This window comes from Rhinoderma darwinii, chromosome 9, assembly GCF_050947455.1.
Source record: "Rhinoderma darwinii isolate aRhiDar2 chromosome 9, aRhiDar2.hap1, whole genome shotgun sequence".
NCBI lineage: Eukaryota > Metazoa > Chordata > Amphibia > Anura > Rhinodermatidae > Rhinoderma > Rhinoderma darwinii.
This window is the reverse complement of record NC_134695.1, coordinates 11,496,021-11,518,392: the sequence shown is the minus strand read 5'-3', so window position 1 is coordinate 11,518,392 and position 22,372 is coordinate 11,496,021. Positions and strand designations below refer to the sequence as shown.

Here is a 22,372-nt window from a genome sequence, read left to right as displayed (position 1 = left end):
GCCCTTATAATCGTTTGTACACAAAGTACACAAGAAAAGTGTGTTTAGCACGTTGATGTTTTTGCACTGCAATGTTTGCATTTGAACTCAGAGAATTATGCAATATTGAATTTTTATTGCTTCATTATACAAATTTTGTAAACCATGTATATATACACGTGCACTGTTCACTGAGATGTATTGCTTGAAAAAGACCCCATTGAGTAGGGTTGAAACGTTGCAAGAGGTGATTAAAAGTGATCCTATCTATCACTGAATCTGGAGTGCTGTCTTGTCTTTTGGAATTGTTGCTGGCTATTTGAGACACTGGTCGAGTGTCTGAACAGGAACCTGTGCACCCGATACTAAAATTACCGTGCTGCTTCTATTTTGCTTTTTATATATATATATATATATATATATATATATATATATATATATATTTATTTGGGCACTGCTGGATAAAGGACATTGACTGGAATACATTTAAAGTGAACCTGTGACCTGCCAAAAAAACTGCAGCTGACATCTCAGATTGCAGGAGCCTCACAGATTCTGCCGCTTTTTATTATTTTCTTCTAGCCCAAACCGTTGCCGAGATATCGGTGCCTTTATTTTTGGTGCCCGATATGCAAATGAGGCCTTTGACTGTCAAAGGCCTCATTTGCATATCGGACACCAGAACTTATGGCCCCAATATCTCAGGAACGGGGGGGGGGGGGGGCTGGAAGAAAAAAATAAAAATCATCAGAATCTGTGAGGCGCCTGCAAACTAACTGAGATGTCAACTGCAGTTTTTTTGGGCAGGTGAAAGGTTCTTTTAAAAACAGATTCCAGTCCATGTCCTTCCTCCAGCAGTGCCCATATATCCTTGTCTTTTACACTTTATTTATGCTACTTATTGCGGATGTTTTTATGCACAACCGGCAAGGAGCTGCAGCTGGTCCTAAACTACTCAAAGGTACTGTACGGCGTTGTGCGTGTTATTAGCACATTTTGCCGACGTGAGCAGCTATATCTCCCTCTGTCCATTCTTAACATACCACAAGGTTTCTTCACAACATCCAAAACAGAGAAATGCAGGGAACAGTATACCTTAATCATACATAAATGTAATGGGGGCTTAATTTCTACCAAAACAGGACTTCATGGTCGTGAAGGAGCAGCCTGGTCAACCCACATGTTACACTTGACCCTGGGCAGTCATTTCCTGCATGTATCTGTAATAGATATATGTAACACATATCTTCAATAAGAACAGGGTTCTGTGGGAAACACTTTTTTTTTTTTTTTTTTGCCTGATGTCCTGCATAATTTATGCAGATCAAATAAAAAGAAAGATCACTGTGAGAGCCTATTGTGATCGGGAACCGATATAGTCAGCAGAACAGAGCATTGTGTTCCCAATTGTGAAAATTGGATCCAGCTAATAACAATAGATCAACAATAGATCAACAATATCTATCTGCTTAACCCCTTAACGCTCAGCGGCGTAATAATCCGTCGTGCTAAGTGTATCGTTAGCGCTCAGCGACGGACTATTACGTCGCGGGAGTAACGGCCATTTTTAGGGGTTAAGCTACGATCGTCAGCCTGCTACACGATAGCGGCAGGCGATGGTGACTATGGCAACCGGACACCAAACAATGGTGTCCGGCTATGCCATCGACGGAAGCCTAGTGGGTCCTGACAAAGTCAGGACCCACTATGCTTGCTGTCAGTGAGTAGCTGACAGCTCTAATACACTGCACTACGCATGTAGTGCAGTGTATTAGAATAGCGATCAGGGCCTCCTGCCCTCAAGTACCCTAGTGGGACAAAGTAATAAAGTTAAAAAAAAAGTTAAAAAAAGATGTGTAAAAATAAAAAAATAAAAGTTTTAAAAGTAATAAAAGTCAAAATCCCCCCTTTTCCCTTATCAGTCCTTTATTATTAATAAAAATATATAAACAAACAAATAAACTATACATAATTGGTATCGCCGCGTCCGTAACGGCCTGAACTACAAAATTATTTCATTATTTAACCCGCACGGTGAACGCCGTAAAAGAAAATAATAATAAACCGTACCAGAATCACAATTGTTTGGTCACTTCACCTCCCAAAAAATGGAATAAAAAGAGATCAAAAAGTTGCATGTACCTAAAAATGGTACTGATCGAAACTACAGTTCGTTACACAAAAAATAAGTCCTCGCACGGCTTTATTGATGGAAAAATAAAAAAGTTATGGCGCTTAAAATAAGGTAACACAAAAAGTAAATGATTTTTTGCAAAAAGTATTTTATTGTGCAAACGCCATAAGACATAAAAAAAAACTATAAACATCTGGTATCGCCGTAATCGTATCGCCACGCAGAATAAAGTGAATGTCATTTATAGCCGCACGGTGAACGCTGTAAAAAAAATTGAATAAAAAAACAATAGTAGAATTGCTGTTTTTTAGTCACCACGCCACTTAAAAATAGAATAAAAACTGATCAAAAAGCCGCATGCACCCCAAGAAAACTGCAATTAATTCCTCAAGGGGTCTAGTTTCCAAAATGGGGTCACTTTTGGGGGTTTTCCACTGTTTTGGCACCACAAGACCTCTTCAAACCGGACATGGTGCCTAATAAAAAGGAGGGCTCAAAATCCACTACGTGCTCCTTTGCTTCGGAGGCCGGTGCTTCAGTCCATTACCGCACTAGGGCCACATGTGGGATATTTCTCTAAACTGCAGAATCTGGGCAATAAGTATTAAGTTGCGTTTCTCTGATAAATCCTTTTGTGTTATAAAAAAAATGGTATATAAAGTATTTTCTGACAAAAAAAAAGATGTAAATTTCACCTCTACTTTGCTCTAAATCCCCGTGAAACACCTAAAGGGTTCATAAACTTTCTAAATGCTGTTGTGAATACTTTGAGGGGTCTAGTTTCTAAAATAGGGTGTTTCATAGGGGTTTCTAATATATAGGTCCCTCAAAGCAACTTCAGAACTGAACTGGAACCTAAAAAAATAAATAAATTAGGCAATACTTCGCTTCTTACATTATACTGATAATGAGCCGTGCCCACCCTGAGATGACCCCAGTTTTGACCGTTTGTATAAACGGAGAAATCCTATTAGACCGTTTCAGTGCCCGGTTTTCCCAAGCATACACCCCTAGAAGTGTATTTCTATTGATGAGTCCTTGGTAGATTTTAAAGGGAGGGTTCAATTCCGCGAGTACCTGCCGGGTAAGAAGGCAAGGTATGGCGTGAAGATGTATAAGCTGTGTGAGAGTGCATCAGGGTATACCTACAAATTTAGGATATATGAACGGAAGGACAGCAGTATTCAGCCCCAGAATGCCTTCCCCCCCCCCCCCCCTTACTGGGAGTTAATGCAAATATTGTGTGGGATTTTATGCACCCACTGCTTGACCAGGGTTACCACCTCTACCTGGATAATTTTTATACCAGCATCCCACTCTTCAACTGCCTCGCTTTCAGAAGTCCTGCAGCATGCGGCACTGCTAGAACAAATCTGAGAGGCCTCCCCAAGACTCTGCTTGAGAAAAAAAGAAGGGGGGAGAGCAGGGCACATTCTAGCAGCAACATATTGTGTGTCAAGTACAAGACAAGCGAGATGCCACACCAGTACCCATGTACCAGTACAGAGACCCCCAAACCAGACTGCATCCTGGACTACAATAGGTACATGGCAGGGGTGGGCTTGTCAGATCAAGTCCTGAAGCCCTACAGGGCCATGCGGTGTGGTATAAGAAGCTGGCCGGGCACATCATACAGATGGCATTGTACAATGCATACGTGCTACATCGATGTGCAGGCCAGAGGGGAACTTTCCTGGAATTTCAAGAGGTGGTTATCAAGAACCTAATCTTTAGGGACCAGGAAGGGGGGGGGCACCCAGTACTTCTGGAAGCGGGGCCGCACACATCGTACCAGGGCAACACTTTCCAGTAGAAGTTCCCAAACTGGCAAGAAGGGAAAAAGTCAAAAGAGATGCAAAGTCTGCTATAAGAGGGGGATGATGGAGGACACAATATATCAATGTGACGTGTGTCCCGAAAAACCAGAGCTCTGTATGAAGGAGTGTTTTAAAATTTATCATACATCCCTTGGTTTATAATTTACCCCAATTTTACTTACCCTGATGCACTCCGCACAGCTTATCCCCCTCATCTTTCCCTTCTGAGCCCTGCTGTGTGCCCAGGCAGCTGATAACAGCCACATTGAGGGTATTGCCGTACCCGTGAGAACCAACATTACAGTTTATGGGGTGTATGTCTCCGGTCAAAATGCTCACTACACCTCTAGATGAATGCCTCAAGGGTGTCGTTTTTAAAACGGGGTCACTTCTTGCGGGTTTCAACTGTACTGGTACCTCAGGGGCTTCTGCATACATGACTTCGCACCAGAAAATCTCCAGTAGGCCAAATGGTGGTCCTTTTGTTCTGAGCCCTCCCATGGGGCCAAACGGCAGTTTATCACCACAAATGGGGCATGGCTGCACTCTGGACAAATTGCGCAAGAGAATGGGGTATTTTATTTCTTGTGAAAATATGAAATTTTCAGCCAAAACTACATATTATTGGAAAAAATTAATTTTGTTTTAATTCCCAGCCCAATTCAAATAAGTTCTGTGAAAAAACTATGGGGTCTCCAAATGGTCACAACACCCATAAATTAATTCCTTGAGGGGTGTAGTTTCCAAAATGGGGTCACTTCTGGTGGGTTTCGATTGCTTTGATACCTCTGGGGCTCTGCAAATGCGACTTGGCACCCCGAAAACCAAACCAGCAAAATCTGCACTCCAAAGAACACACAGCGCTCCTTCCCTTCTGAGGCCTCCCATGGGCCCAAACGGCAGTTTATCGCCACAAATGGGGTATTGCTGCACTCAGGCGAAATCGGGCAACAAAATGGGGTATTTTGTTCCCTGTGAAAATAAGAAATTTTGATTAAAAAATGATATCTTATTGGAAAAAATGACATTTTTTTCATTTCACAACTCAATTCAAATAGGTGCTGTGAAAAAACTGTGCGGTCAAAATAGTAACAACAACCATAAATAAATTCTTTGAGGGGTGCAGTTTCCAAAATGGGGTCACTATTGGGGGATTCCTACTGTTTTGACACCTCAACACCTCTTCAAACCTGGCATGCTGCCTAAAATATATTCTAATAAAAAAGAGGCCTCAAAATGCACTAGGTGCTTCTTTGCTTCTGGGGCTTGTGTTTTATTCCACGAGCGCAGTAGAGCCACATGTGGGACATTTCTAAAAACTGCAGAATCTGGACAATACATATTTAGTAGTGTTTCTCTGGTAAAACCTTCTTTGTTACAGAATTTTTTTTTAATAAAATTGAAATTCAGCAGGAAAAATGAAATTTGCTAATGTCACCTCCACTTTGCTTTAATTATTGTGAAATGCCTGAAGGGTTAAAAAACTTTCTAAATGCTGTTTTGAATACTTTGAGGGGTCTAGTTTTTAAAATGGGGTGTTTTATCAGGGTTTCTAATACACACACACACACACACACACACACACACACCCCTGTAGATAGAGCCACAGACACACACACACACACATACACACACACACACACATACACACATACCCCTGTAGATAGAGCCACACACACACACACAGACACCCCCCTGTAGATAGAGCCACACACACACACACACACACACACACACCCTGTAGATAGAGCCACACACACACACACACACACACACCCCCCTGTAGATAGAGCCACACACACACACACACACACACACCCTGTAGCTAGAGCCACATACACACCCCGCTGTAGATAGAGCCACACACACCCCTGTAGATAGAGCCACACACACCCCCCTGTAGATAGAGACACACACACACCCCTGTAGATAGAGACACACACACACACACACACAACCCCCTGTAGAGAGCGTTACACAGCCCCCTATAGATCGCATCACACAGCACTCCCCCTTATATATAGTGCAACACAGCGCTCCCCCCCCTTGTATATAGTGCTACACAGCGTCGCTACACTGCAGCCTTGGGATGACATTTTATCCCATGTTACTGCTGCAGCCTGTGATTGGCTGTAGCGGTCACAAGGGGTGAAACGTCATCCCAGGAGGCCGGCCCGGACGAAGAAACAGAATTCTGGGCAAGTATAAGATTTTTATTTTTTCTAAATCGCGTTTTTACATAACATCTGCTATCTGTTGCAGGTTTTACCTCCCCATTGAATTAAATGGGGAAAACCCAAAACAAATGAGCAGCGTTTACGCAAATACGATTGACATGCTGCGGAATAAAAAACCGCACCGCAGGTCAATTTCGGAGCTTTTTTTCCCCCCACTTAACATTTACGCAGCGTGTGATGAGAATTGTTCACATCTAATCTACTCTGCTGCTAGTGTGTTAGGGCTGTCCACATGTAACGGAATTGCTGCATATACGGTAGCAGCAAAGTGAGTGAGATTTATCAAATCTCATCCAGACACTGCGTAAAATTTCCGACCACACATTTTGTCCTGCGGTGCGTATTTCTCGTACTGCAGCATGTCAATTCCTGCCGCGGAAATTGGACAGAATTGCTGCGTTTTTTCAGAGGAGACGTCACCATCCCCCAACATTGAGAAAAACGCAGCAAAATACGCACCATTTTCTGAAGCAAAAATTCTGCTAGTTTCTGCGGAATTGCTGCAGAAATATATATAATATGAGTTATTTACAAGTTTCTGACCACTTATAAAATGTGTTCAAAGTGCTGCCCATTGTGTTGGATTGTCAATGCAACCCTCTTCTCCCACTCTTCACACACTGATAGCAACACCGCAGAAGAAATGCTAGCACAGGCTTCCAGTATCCGTAGTTTCAGTTGCTGCACATCTCGTATCTTCACAGCATAGACAATTGTGTTCAGATGACCCCAAAGATAAAAGTCTAAGGGGGTCAGATCGGGAGACCTAGGGGGCCATTCAACTGGCCCACGACGACCAATCCACTTTCCAGGAAACTGTTCATCTAGGAATGCTCGGACCTGACACCCATAATGTGGTGGTGCAGCATAAATAACTCATTAAAGAATAAAATAACGTTAAAACCAAGCACACCATTGTTTTTCTTGTGAAATTCTCGATAAGTTTGATGTGTCACATGACCCACTTCCCATTGAAAAAACTAAAGTTGGATACAAAATGGCCGACTTCAAAATGGCCGCCATGGTCAACACCCAGCTTGAAAAGTTTCCCCCCTCCCATATACTAATGTGCCACAAACAGGAAGTTAATATCACCAACCATTCCCATTTTATTTAGGTGTATCCATATAAATGGCCCACCCTGTATATATGTATATATATATTATATATATATATACATATACACACACACACACACACACACACACACACACACGAGTATGCACATTATACACATATAAAGTACACACTAGTATGCACATTATACACATATAAAGTACACAAGAGTATGCACATTATACACATATAAAGTACACACGAGTATGCACATTATACACATATAAAGTACACACGAGTATGCACATTATACACATATAAAGTACACATTGTAAACACACATGAATATGCACATTATACACATATAAAGTACACATTGTAAACAAACTTGAATATGCACATTATACACATATAAAGTACACATTGTAAACACACATGCACTTACCTTTTATGTAGGATATTTGTGAGTCTTCACTGCAGCTTTTCTCCTGCTCACAGCCCGACACAGAGCCCGCCGACAGTCTCCCCTCCCCCATGTCCCGACAGCTAGCAGCAGGAGGAGAGATGTTTAGAGCAGGGAAGGGGGGCTGGAGGGGGAGCTTCTAAAGCAGCACAGACCACGGCTGCTAAGTAGGAGCGAAGCTCCCCTCGTCTCATGACAGGTGCGGTCCTGGCACCGGGGCTCCCTCCGGTGCTAGCGACGCCACTGTGCATGAGGGGATTCTGGTGGCTATGGGCCCCCTGGGAGCCTTGGGCCCCAGGCGGCCGCCCGAACCGCCCTGATGATAATCCACCACTGACTGTGTCTGTTATCTTCTTTGAATGCTCCTATTAGCCAAAAGACACAATATATTTTTGTGCCGTTTTGGCTAATAGAAGAGCGGACCTGCCCACATACTATTCTGCCCTTATATAGTGTCATAGTGTGAAGACAGATACTCTTGTTTTAGGCAAATTACCATCAGTTGTGGAATTTGGGAGAAAAAAATTATAGTGAATATTGACAGCGACAAGTAATATCCTTTTTTAAATTGGGGCAAATAAAAAGTGGGTGAGTTGTCTACAGCAACCACTCAGACAAATGCTTTTATTTAATAATCTTCAATTAAGGTGTAGGTGTTTTTTTCTATTGTGTCTTCAATATCAAAAGACACACAGGACACAAGCTCAATGAGCCTGTACTATTTTAAGCTAGCCATAGAGATGAACATTGAATCCAATGAGCCAAACATGAAATACATAGACTAGTGAGTTCTCCAGTAGAAGAGCTGCCCTTTTGCATTGGTCCTCCGCTCAGGCTAATAGAAGGTTCCCAAGAAAGCTGGCACCAGCTGCACTGGTGGAGAGGGGCACAGTGCTCGTAGGGTGCGCCAGTGTTAATGAATCTCCTAACAACATTTTGTACATTTCTAATGTCGTATTTGCCACAGCGATGATTGCCTAGAGACTGAGGGCTCTCAATGAGAACTATGTGCCAGGCATGCAAATGTTTTGTAAGTCAGTACGTGTGGAATTTACATTTACCGATACGAATGGCGGCTTGCGGTAGTTTTATTGTTTATCGTTATCGATCTATCGGAAACAAACAAATCTTAAGGGTATGTGCACACACACTAATTACGTCCGTAATTGACGGACGTATTTCGGCCGGAAAACCCGGACCGAACACAGTGCAGGGAGCCGGGCTCCTAGCATCATACTTATGTACGATGCTAGGAGTCCCTGCCTCTCTGTAGGACGACTGTCCCGTACTGAAAACACGATTACAGTACGGGACAGTTGTCCTGCAGCGAGGCAGGGACTCCTAGCATCGTACATAAGTATGATGCTAGGAGCCCGGCTCCCTGCACTGAGATCGGTCCACTACTTGCGGCCGAAATACGTCCGTCAATCACGGACGTAATTAGTGTGTGTGCACATACCCTTACAGTTTCTCAGTGTAATTGGGCCTTTAGTAAATCAGTTGCGTGCCACACTCTTGTCAGACCATGTAACCTTTTTCCAGACACAAATAGCAATTTTAGTTTATGCCAGAAAAGTGTCGGTTGTCCAAAATTTTTATTTGTGACTAATGCCATATTTTCAATTACGTAATATAATTACAGTAGAGGACTGGTGTACATATAATGCTAAATCTCCCCCAACACACACTGTGACGTACACAAACCAACAAAAAGTTCATGTATATAAAGTAACGGTGAGAAATGTCGTAATGAATGGTTCATATACTTATAATTCTGCTCATGATATTGGGGCACACGTAGAGAAGTAGATATGGAGCTCGATATGGTGCAAGAACATACACCATATTTATAGCGCATCTGGCCATTTTTGCACATTTTCCTCATGTCTATGTATGTGGTGTCATTTGTTACAAACATGAGACAAATATATAACATTTATAAGGCTGGGTTCACACGACCACATTAACGTCCGTAATGGACGGACGTATTTCGGCCGGAAGTCCCGGACCGAACTCAGTGCAGGGAGCCAGGCTCCTAGCATCATAGTTATGTACAATGTTAGGAGTCCCTGCCTCTCTGCAGGACAACTGTCCCGTACTGTAATCATGTTTTCAGTACGGGACAGTAGTTCCACGGAGAGGCAGGGACTCCTAGTGTCGTACATAACTACGATGCTAGGAGCCCGGCTCCCTGCACTGAGTTCGGTCCGGGACTTCCGGCCGAAATACGTCCGTCCATTACGGACGTTAATGTGCTCGTGTGAACCCAGCCTAACAGGAAACTATCGCACAGGAAACAGCAGTTGGCAGCAGGTACAAGTATTTGTGGTCATTTCACCATGTGCAAGTGCCTCTCTGAATGTGACGCAGGTCACTTGTATAATGAATCACATTGTCACTTTTTATAAAAGCGCCTGTGATGGATGGTCAATTTGCTTATATTCTCTGTATTAAATTATATTATGAATTATCAAGCATGCTGAATTATATTGATATTTATTCTCCATTTTCTAATGACTTTTCTTCTACATAGTTCTGCTTGAATCTGTAAAAATATGTTTCTCTGAGTTACCTCATGTTTGATACGGAGAACTGTGTGTTTGACCTTGGGGGTAGTTGCAATTGTATGAACAGACTATTCATAAGGAAGAAGGGGAGTGAGATGAGAATAAAATAGACACTGATGTGGCCTCTATGGGAGAGAACAACTACCACCGCTCTATTGTATGTTGTCTCCAGGTGTTACCTGATGTCAGCGTTCTAATAAAGAATTCTAATAATGCGTTTGAAATATTCTCATGGTCCGCTATTGGCTGAATAAGAGTTAGGGTATGTTCACACGACAGCGCAAAATACGTCTGAAATTGGAGCCGTTATTCATTGACTCCAATGAATAGCAGCGCCAATTACGTCCGTAATGGATGCGGCGTTCAAGCGCCTGCACATGCCGTTACGGCTGAAATTACGGGGATGTTTTCAGGCAGAAACATCCCCGTAATTTCAGCCGTTACGGACGCTGTAGTGTGAACATACCCTTATGCTGAAAACACAGCCTGTGAACATGGTCTCAAATATAAAATTGCGACACATTCTCAACTTGATCATACACATTTCCTGTTTTTATGCCTGTCACACAGCTCAGACATCTTCAGAGACAAAAAAAATGATGTGATGGAGACATTTTTTATCCGTCCCCCAATGGGGTAAAACCAAGCCAGAAAATCGAGAGAGAGGGAGGGCTCCATGGTTAATAACCACATGTACATGTATGTGACACTGCCCCATGTCTCCTAAGAAAGGGACAGCTGAAATAAGGAATACCCGGGACAGCTGCAACTGCCAAGGGAAGAGACAGCCCAGGAGGAGGGGGCGCCTGTGTAGGAGGCGGGGGAGAGGGAGGAACTGGGAGAGACGGACAGAAACAAAGGAGAGAGACAGACAGGAAGGGAAAGAGACGGCAGCTGGACACAGGGAGTGTTCCACGTGGGGGAGAGACAGCAGCAGTATACGATATGGAGGAGACCGCTGTCTAAGAAAGAGACTGATTGTGTGGAGACAGAGATTCACCCTGGATAACTGACAAAGACGCTTCCATTTTATAGTGACTGATCCGGGAACTTCACGTTATGGACTGGCGGAGGAAGTCTAAGTGAGTGTCCCCCGGCAGTCAGCAGTCTCTTCTCCCAGTGACTGTCACTTTTCCGTTCTTTGCAAAAGTGCGGGCCTGTCTTTGTTTGCCCGGCTGTCACTTTACTTCTCTCTCCCTGTTGACCTGAGCTGTCTTTTTCTATTCCCGGGCTGTCTCTTCTTTCCTTGGCTGCCACATGGCTGCCCTCAGTAGTCCCGGCTCCGGCCCCCATCCTACTTCCCCCCGGGTATACTTCCAATCCCCAGGGGAGACCGCAGAGGCGCCGGAGAGACGACACCCGGGCAAAGTGACAGTCAAGTATGACCGCAAGGAATTGAGGAAGAGACTGAGGCTGGAAGAGTGGATCCTGGACCAGCTGGTGGGGCTGTATGACTGCCAGGTGAGGGCAAGTATACCCACCCCTCTTGGGGCAATAACTGGCCCTTGTCTGGTGTTGCCCCCTCCCCCTGGCAGATAATAGTAATTAGATGAGCTAATCCTGTGCTGAGGAGTCAATGAGATTATAACTGCCTGTAATCTAGGACAATAGATGAGCTAAACTGGCAGACTGGGTGGGCATCAGTGTCTAATTAATATGCCCTCTAGCCTGGATTGTAATCTATTCACTTTTGAAGAGGAAAAAGCTCCCATAAATTCAGGGTGTGAGCTGGCAGTAGCTGTGATGCCACCCTGAGTCTTAGGAACAGCTGGGTACACCTGTCATGAGCATGTGACCGCCATTGAGGAGGGGTGGCATCCCAGTTTACAGTCATATTTACATGAATGTGGACAATTCAGGAAATAATCCTCATTAGTATGATAGTCTGGATTATATGGTAGAAAATGTGAACATTGGTAGAATTTAAAATTCTTTTTTTTATACTTGTTTTACACAAAGGTCTGTCTAATACAAGGTAGGTTCAAGTCTGCATATAAAATCTAGGAACGGTTCCCTAATCTAGTGCCATCCCTGAAATTGTTCCTGTTACCCGTGGGAGTGACCTCATCCTGCTGGGACTGGAAGCACAAAATCCCACAATCTATCAGCAGATTAGTCTATAGATTGTGAATGAGATCTGACAGATTGTCATAAATCAGGATGTGGACTACTAAAAGATGGTAGATGCCTACGGGGAACGTGGATTTATTCCTACAGTAGATTTATATAGCTCTCATACTTTATGGAGCGTGATTCTGATAAAAATATACTTATTCATGAGAATCTTTAGGATCAATGCACACGATGCATATTACGTGCGGTTTTGCCACGCGTATTTGTGTGCAGCAAAACCGCTGCGTAATGCAGTACCAGCATAGACCATGAGATTCCAGGAAATCCTATGTACACGCGGCAGTATTTTCCCGCACGTAAATCGACCTGCGGTGTGGATTTTAAAATCGGCAGCATGTCAATTTATCTTAGAATTCGCAAGCGGAAATGCATCTGCCTAGTGCAGAGGAAAATCGCACCAAAACCCTCAGCGTGAAAACGTGCCGATTTACGCATCAAAATTTAAAAACCGCAACAAAAAATGTGTGATCTGGTGCGGTTTTTTCTTGCGAATTTCCTGCGTATTGTTGTGGTTTTGGTGTCAATTTCCCAGCAAAATATGCAACGTGTGCATGTAGCCTATAGGCCCTTCTACACTGCCTGATTATCGGGCAAACGAGTTGCCGATTATTGCCCTGTGTAAACAGGGCAGCGATCCGCAGATGAACGAGCAAACGCACATTCATCGGCTGATTGCATCGTTTAATATGTGTCGTCTATTCTCGTTGTTGGCAGCACATCTTCCTGTGTCAATTGGGAGACGCGCTGCCTGACACGATAGAACTGTATGGGGATGAGTGATCGGACTAACGAGCACTCGTCCCCATACATAGGTGAGAGGAGCAAACGAGCGCTGATCAACGAGCTGTCTCGTTGATCGGCGCTCCTTTACACGGCCCACGTCGGACCGTGTAATTCTACCTTTAAAGGCTATGTAAACCCTTTGAAGATTTGTTTGCTCCTTTCACAAGGAGCAATGATTGGTTATGTATGGGGCCGAACGATCATTACTACGATCACTTGTCCTCCTACATTTCCATCATTTGGGCAGCTTCTCTCCCTATTTACACAGGAAGATGTGCTACCGACAACGATAATATTCAATTCTGCATAAACGATACCATCAGCCTATGAACAAGTGTTTGCTCGTTTAACGGCTGATTGTTGACCTGTTTACACAGGGTAATGATCAGGAACGAGCGTCTGTGAACATTCGTCTGCCCGATCATTGGCCCGTGTAAAAGGCCCTTTAGAGATAAATTAGCAGAAGCCATTTATTGCACATGGTAGACTCCCTGCCTATTTACTCCATAGAAGGACACTGCAGTAAGGCTGAGTTCACACGTCGTGGATTTTTCGTAGATTTTGTTGCGGTTTTGACGCAGATCTCACCATTTTGCATTGCAAAATGTAAAATCTGCGCTGAAAATCTGCATCAAAGCCGCGACGTGTGAGCTCTGCCTAACAGTACCTAACCCCCCCCCCCATCTGTTTGACGGTCCCCCAGACCAAAGCAGTTTCCAACGGGGGGAGCCAAACTCATTGTAGGGCAACTATTGAAATCAATGGGTGTCCATTGATTCTAGATTCTGGACAACTCAAGAATAGAAAAGAACAGAGTATTTCCCACAACCGTGTTTTATGACCTATCAATTGGATCTGCCAATTGAAATGAATAGATATTCTACAGACTAAGTGGTCGGACCACCACCAATCAATGTGTTATGACTTCTACTGATAAGCCATAAAACATTCAGCCCTTTTAAAGGCTGTGGACACATTTGCAACGTTTTTTTTTTTTCTTTTAGTGCTATCTAAAATAAAAAATGAAGCAATAGGTGAATGGTCTTGATGATCTCTCCTACCATTCTATGTCTACAGCTCCCTGTGCAGTGTGATCCTGCCGTCATGTGTTACTCTTTTTTTTTTTTTTTTTCCTGCCCCATCTCCTACTGTCTGTAGGTTAATAAGAATGTAGTAACACATGACTGCAGAATCAGACGACAATGGTTTGTAGTCGGTAACTATGAAAACACATAGGTTAGCACAGGAACTGTATACACTAAACGGTAGCATACTTTTAATCAAGACTATTTGCAACGTTGCTTGGTCACCCTTGAGTTGCAATACAATTTTGAGCTTACCGCCACATAACCTATTTTTTTTAGATTGACCGTAAATAGACATTGCCTCCAGCCAGGACGCGATGTCTATTCACAATCCGGACACTTCGGTAACGTTTGTGTGGAATTTACAGCACCGCAAGCATAATCTCGCGGGATCACGCTGTAAATGACAGTTTACAGCGTGATCTCGCGAGATTACGCTTGCTGTGCTGTAAATTGCACGCAAACGTTACCGAAGTGTCGGGATTGTGAATAGACATCGCATCCTGGCTGGAAGTGATGTCTATTAACTCGCAAGACACTTCAGTAACGTAAATGTGTGAGTAAGTGACTGCACATCATGATCTAGCAAGATCACTATGTGCTGAAGAAATGAATGGGGAGAAGTGTATGACGCTGATTGGGCACTGATTGGTCAGCGTCATACACTTCTCTTTACAACGCCCACTTGGTCAAAAAGTAAAAACACGTCCAGTTGTCTATTAAGAAAGTCATTAGCATAAAGCTAAAATAGGTCATAACTCCGTCAAAATTGATAGTTTTTCTAAGTAAAAAAAATACTGCTGTGATCTAAATTACAGCGCCGATCACATTATGTAGAAGATAGGCCACTTATAATGTGGTGACAGAGCCTCTGTAAAGGTGCCCTATCTACTACCTAATCTGATCGTCGCTGTAATGTAGATAACAGCGGTGGTTTTAATTTTGAAAAACGATAATTTTTCAGCAAGTTATGAACAATATTAGATTTATGCTAATTAGTTCTTAATGACCAACTTTTTACTAAGTGGGCGTTGTAAAGAGAAGTGTATGATGCTGACCAATCGGCGTCATACATTTCTCTTCATTCATGCCCAGTGATTTTGTGAGATCACGCTGTGACGGGACTTCCTCCCACAGGTTCTTCACCGGAGCCATGGAAGAATGCACAGACATCGCCTCTAGCTGCTGTAGATTCGGATAAACGTCCTGGCGCGGCTGGAGGCGATGTCTGTTGAACCTTGCATCGCTCCGGTGAAGGACCTGTGGGAGGAAGTCCTGGCACAGCGTGATCTATGAGCAGCGCTGGAGTAATGAGGGAGACGGAGAGGAGAAGAGGTTAGTTACAAAAAAAATAAAAATGTCTAATGGGGAAGGGCAGGGTGTAGTCTCATTGGGGGCAGGTAGGGGCCTCTACCTTGCTACTCCCCATAAGGTGAAATCTACGTCAGATAGGAGATGACGTAGATTTCCACTATAATTTACGCTAGTTTTCTGGCATAAATTATAATAAATTTGCTGGGCCTCGGTAGCGGACTACAGACTGCTGTAAACAGGAATGAACATTGGATAAGCTGTGGAATTCAAACTTGGGCAATTTAATTTCTCCATCAAGAGCCTGACGAGAAGCTCTACAAATGCATCACTTGTTATGTTATAGGAGTGTAGAGATCACTCAGTGTTGTCCTAAATACAGAAACTTTACGTTATGTTGTTCATCTTTGCTATATTTGTTCTGTTCTGTGGTCAGTCAGCTCTTGATACACCATATGGACAAAAGTATTGGGACACCTACACATTACACCTACAGAAGCTTTTACGACAGCCCATTCTAAATCCATAGGCATTAATATGGAGTTGGTCCCCTCTTCTACTCTTCTAATGGAAGCTTCTACTCTTCCTGGAAGGCATTCTACAAGATAGACGTGTCTGGGAATTTATGCCCATTCATCCAAAAGAACATTTGAGGTCAGACACTGATGTTGGACGAAAGGACCTAGCTCCCAATCTCCATTCTAGTTAATCCTAAAGGTGTTGGATGCTGGGATGCAGGAAAAGAGAGAGTCTCCAAGGGCGCTGCTGCACTGAGTATAATGTTTCAATACATGAACTGAATAAAGTCATGTAAGGGGGGATTCACACGAGCGTGATTTGGCAGCGTGTAGGGCGCGTGGTTTTCGCGCGGCACGCAATGCCCTATAGAAGTCTATGGGGCAGTACACACAGTCCGTGTATTTTGCGCAGCGTTTGTTCGCTGCGCAAAATACGCGACAGGTTCAATAACTCTGCGTATTTCACGCATCACGCACCCATTGAAGTCAATGGGTGCGTGAAAACCACGCATGTCGCACGGAAGCACTTCCGTGCGAACTGCGTGTTTGCGCAACAGCTGTCAAAAGGATGAATGGAAACAAGCATCCAAACGGAGTGTCTTTGCGAGGAGCGAACCCCGACAACCGAAGCTAACTTCACCGGGTTCGGCCAAACTCGTTTTGGCCGAACCCGGCCAAAAAATTTCCGGTCCGCGACGTCGGGAGACATTCACTGTGCATGGTGCTGAAAGAGTTAAACTGTTTCAGCACCATGGACAGTGACTTGTGATCCCAAAATACATGAACCTGTAAAAAAAAAAACGAAGTTCTAACTTACCGATTACTCCTGTCTCCTTCCTGCAGTCCGACCTCCCGGGATGACACTTCAGTTCAAGTGACAGCTCCAGCCAAGCACAGGCTGCAGCCAATCACAGGCTGCAGCGGTCACTTGGACTGCCGCGTCATCCAGGGAGGTGGGGCCCGATGTCAAGAGAGGCGCGTCACCATGGACGCGTCACCAAGGACGCGTCACCAAGGCAACGGCCGGGAAGTTCTCGGTAAGTAGGAACTTTATCTTTTTTTTTACATGTTTTTCGCTGTTGTGTTCGGCATTCACTGTCGAGGGTGCTGAAAGATTTAGCTCTTTCAGCACCTTGGACAGTGACGGGCATCGACAAGCCTCATCTCTATGATGCCGGCTGCGCGAAAATCACGCAGCCGCGCATCAGACACGCATGACACACGCAGCTGTCAAATGGTTTTTGCGCTCGCAAAACGCTGCGTTTTTGCGTGCGCAAAAACGCAACGTTCGTGTGAATCTGCCCTAAGAGTAATAAAGGTTTGTTTAATGACAATAAGGCTACGCATTTCAATGCCGCACCGGCATCTTCATCAGGCCATGAAAAAATATAAAAACTTCACTGCTTAAATAACCATACTATTAGAAAAAAAAACCGCCAATGTGACCAGGGTCAAAGAACTTCAATGACGTCATAGGTCAAAGTTTAAACTTAAAATATCGATGTTGGTAAAAACAATAAGCAGTTATACATGTGAGGGCAAGAAAAACAATGACTAACAATGCTAAGAAACAAAAACATAAGATATTGGTAAAAAATGACATAATAGTGTAATAAAACACGCTTACAATTGTAGCGCGGCACGCTAAACATCCAAAAAGATGTTGAAATCAAAAACATCCATTTGGATGCCAAAGTGTTGGATAGGGTTGAGGTCAGGGCTCCGTGAGAGCCAGTTCAGTTCTTCCACACCAAGCTCGCCCAACCACGCCTTCATGGACCTTGTGCACTGGGGTACAGACCTGCTAGAACAGAAAAGGGCCTTCCCCAAACTGTTCCCACAAAGTTGGAAGTTACAAATGTCCAAAACGTCTTGTTATGCTGAAGCATTAAGATTTCCCTTCACTAGAACGAAGGGGCCTAGACCAACCCCTAAAATACAACCCCATAGCATTATCCCTCCTCGAACAAACTTTACAGCTGGCACAATGCAATCAGGCAGGTGACGTTCCCCTGGCATTGGCCAAGCCCAGACTCGTCCATCAGACTGCCAGATAGAGAAGTGTGATTCATCACTTCACAGAACACGTTATCACTGCTCCAGAGTCCAGTGGCGGCGTGCTTTACACCACTCCATCCGACGCTTGGTGATGTAAGGCTGACATGCAGCTGCTCAGCCATGTAAACCCATGCCATGAAGCTCCCGGGAAACAGTTTTTGTGCGGATGTTAATACCAAAGGAGATTTAGAGTTCTTCAGTCATTGAGTCCGCAGAGCATTGGCGACTTTTATACACTATGCGCCTCAGCACTGCGCCTGCTTCCACTTTACAATAATACCACCCGCAGTTGATAGTGAAATTTCTTCCCTCCTAGATATTCCACTAACTGACTTGGTACTACGGTGACATCCTATCACAGTACCACGGTGGAATTCAGTGGGCTCTTTAGAACGACCCTTTCTTTCATAAATGTTTGTAAAGGCGTCTGCATGGCGAGGTGCTGGATTTTATACACCTGTGGCAATGGGACTTAATGAAACGCCTGACTTCAATGATTAAGAGGTTTGTCCCAATACTTCTGTCCATATAGTGTTTCTGTTATTTAACCTGTTGAGCGCAGTAGCAATGTAATAGTCATGCATTGTATTGGTAGCCATATGACTGTGTACGTGTGGTCATTGATGTTTGTTTGTGAGCGGGTATGTCTGGATTATTTAAGTCTCATCAGGTCACATTTTCTGTCTGTGACTATATAAGTCTTTAGCTGAACCATCTCATGCTTTAAATCTTTTAACAAGCATTGAAAAATCCCGGCACAAGCGTCACATTCCCAGACTCGCTCTGTAAAACAGACAACCATGAATAATACGTTTTCCAGCTGATAAAACTAATTTGGTGATTGAATAGGGTAAAGGGGCTCTATGGACTGTGACTAGCTCTGTATGGGAAGTGTGTCCTGTACTGTGGATTCTACAACACCCCATGGTTACTTGTTATACCCCCTGTCAAGATCTCTGCTCAGGGACCACGTCTATTACAAAGTGGCTCAGTCCAATGAACACTTAGGCCTCATTCACACGACAGGGTCCGAGTGTCGGCCGGGAAAATCGGCCGTTTTTGGCCGATTTTTTTTATTTATTTTTTTCCCGGCCAGTTTGCATCCGTTCCGTGTTGCCGTTTTTACCGGCCGATTTGGACCCGATTTGCATTCGTTTTTTTCCCTGACTGTTTTTTAATCGGATGAATTTCATTTGTCAATTGTTTTTTGAGTCAACCCACTATAAACACACCCAGTAAAGTCACATGATTGCCAGTCAACCTTATTATTACTAATAATGTTCATTCTTTTACTTCATTAGTTTTCAACATTCTTTTGCATGTCCCCCTGGACAGAGCGCTTGATGTCTCTGTCCATATCTGGATAGGGACATCAGGGGCAACTCCTGAAGTGGAATCTCCATGTGGCCGGTGATTCCACTTCAGGAGTTTCCCCTGATGTCACTGTCCATATATGGACAGAGACATCAAGCGCTCTGTCCAGGAGCGGAATCCCCAACACACGGGGTTTCCGCTCCTTCAGGGAGCTAAAGTGGGGCTAGCACATAGAGCAGGGACGAAGCTGCAGCAGCTGCTAGCGGCGCCATCAGCCATGGTAGGTGTCGCCGCTATGGCTGCTATAGCTGTAGCGACGCCTGAAGAAGCGCCAGGGCGGAAAGGAGGCTGATTTGCCGGGCCAGGGAGATTTGGGAAGGGAGCCATCACAGCGCCCCCTTCCACCTGCTGTACACCCCAGCCCTGCCACACAGTACCCCTGCACATAGCAGAGCAGGGACCTCGCTACAGCAGTACCCCCAAAGTGTTACCTCCAGCATACAGCGCTTCTTCTGTATGGGATACACTCCTCCTCACATGCACTCTGCGCGAGGATGAGGAGGAGGAGAGAGTGCGCGAGCGACGGTAGACCCGGCCATCACTCGGGACACATTCCGGTGATGGCCGTGTATTACCTGGCCCCATAGACTTCTATTGGGGCCGGGTACCCGGCCGAAAATAGGGCATGTCCCATTTTTTGACGGCCGGTTTTCCCGGCCCGTCAAAAAATCGGTCGTGTGAATAGCCCCATTAGGGGTCTATTGTTCCTAATGCAGCCGGGTGACGGCCGATTTATGAACGGCCGTCACCCGGCTGGGAAACCCTGTCGTGTGAATTCCGCCTTAGGGTTCACACGGAGTGTTTTCAGACTTTTTTCGGGCCGAATACGGCTGAAAAATCGGAAGCAGAACGGGGAGTTTGCAAAATGGCCGCGTAAAAAAACGGCCGCAAAAAAGAACTGCATGTCACTTCTTCAGCAGTTTTCCATAGACTATAGAAAAACGGCCATAAAAAACACTACGAAAAATCGCGGGTGGCTTAAAAAACCGCTCCGTATTTTCAGACATTTTTGAGTTTGCGTGTGAACATACCCTAAATATTAAACCCGTAAAGCAGCAAGATAATAGCAGCCAGATTATAAAGACTAGGTTTTCCTAAAATCTATTAACTTGAGGCTGGATTCACACGAGCATGCCGTTTTTGCGCACGCAAAAGCGCGGTGTTTTGCCTGAGCAAAAGCCACTTAACAGCTCCGTGTGGCAGCAGCATATGATGCGCGGCTGCGTGCTTTTCGCGCAGTCGCCATCATTATGACACTCCATTTGGATGTTTGTAAACAGAAAAGCACGTGGTGCTTTTCTGTTTTCATTCATCCTTTTCACTGCTGTTGCGCGAATCACGCAGTTCGCACGGAAGTGCTTCCGTGCGGCATGCATGGTTTTCACGCACCCATCGACTTCAATGGGTGCGTGATTCACTCAAAACGCCCAAAAAATGGACATGTCGTGACTTTTTTTCAGCGGACTCGCGCTGAGTAAAAATCACGCACATGTCCGCACGGCCCCATAGACTTGTCGCTGCAGAATTTACATTGTCCATTAACGTTGGATATTATCTGCATTTGTCTATGAGTTCCAGATTAATGAATGCCCTCTCAATGGTGGATCTGAGAGAGGCCGGCCGGAGAGACCATGACACGCAGCTTCAGTGGTCAAACAGTCTCTGCCCACAGGGGGCGATCCATCTTTATTTATAGGAAAATGAGAGTAGGTGGTAACCTCATACTTGCAAAGCATGAGCATTCTAAATCTGGTAATATGCAGTCTTCGCAACCCCTCTTTAGTACATATCTTTAGCCATAAGAAATACAATGTCCGCACGTTTTCTCACTTTGCCTTTGTAACAGCTGAAATGCAAAGCCATAAACTAAACGACTTGAAATAGAATAGCCATCCCCCCATGTAGGCTCTTGTCAGCAGAGCTGTGAACTCCAGTGACATAATACATAGCACTTTTAGGTTCACACATTTAAAATATTTTTGATAGACTAATATAGATCCGTGCGACGCGTTGCACGGATGTAATTCCCGTTTGTTTGAATAAAGCCTAAAGGTGTTTTCCAGGGATACAACATTTTTGTACTTATACTTTGCCTAAATTAAATAAACTTCCTAATATGCATTGTAAAAAGTTTGAACACCTTTGTTCCTATTCCCCCTACCTCTGGCCGGCCGGAAGTTCTGCTTTACATTCAAGTGTTTTTTTTACTACGACACATTCTCGTGCACGAGCGTTATGCAGACAGACCTGCGTCGATACTAGTGTTGTCACGATACCAGAATTTGGACTTCGATACCGATACTTTGTGTAGTATTGCGATACTCGATACCAAAAAAAGACTTTGCCAACAATAATAATAAAAACTGTTTTATTTTGTGATCTGAGGCGCGTGGTGTGATGAATTTAACCTCCATGTGCCGCACATTAATAGTAATTAACCCCATCATGTTCCTCAGTCATAATGGACAACATTGGGTTAATTACTATTAATGTGAGGCACATGGAGGTTCAAAGTTCATAATACCTCATGCCTCGCATTCAGTGAAAGAAAGCAGTTTTTATTTTCTAACAGCGTAAACATAAATGTTTTTTATTTAACATTACTTTTTATTTAATTTTTTTTAAACTTTAACGTACTGGCATATATCTATATACAGATAGTACACAGGCAGTTGTTAGGGCATACGTAGGTATGTCCTAACAACAGGAAATGTGGTCGGACAGCCCTGGGGTCCTTCAATGAACCCTGGGCTGCCTGCTCATATATGGTATGTCCCTCGATCACGTCACGGGTTCCCTGTGACGCCATCCAAAGGGCATCCCGCTTTCTCACTTACCCCTTGAATGCTGTGGTCCG

General features: G+C 44.2%; 1 protein-coding gene across 1 annotated transcript in view; it reads left to right on the top strand.

Moving 5' to 3' along the window:
- The first annotated feature begins 11,061 nt into the window (after positions 1-11,061).
- Positions 11,062-22,372, top strand: part of PPP1R14B (protein phosphatase 1 regulatory inhibitor subunit 14B) — a 28,317-nt gene continuing 17,006 nt past the window's right edge. The window contains exon 1 of the mRNA XM_075836842.1: positions 11,062-11,714. Within this exon, the coding sequence (XP_075692957.1) occupies positions 11,511-11,714 (204 nt within the window). The 5' untranslated portion in view covers positions 11,062-11,510. The remainder of the gene's footprint in view (positions 11,715-22,372) is intronic.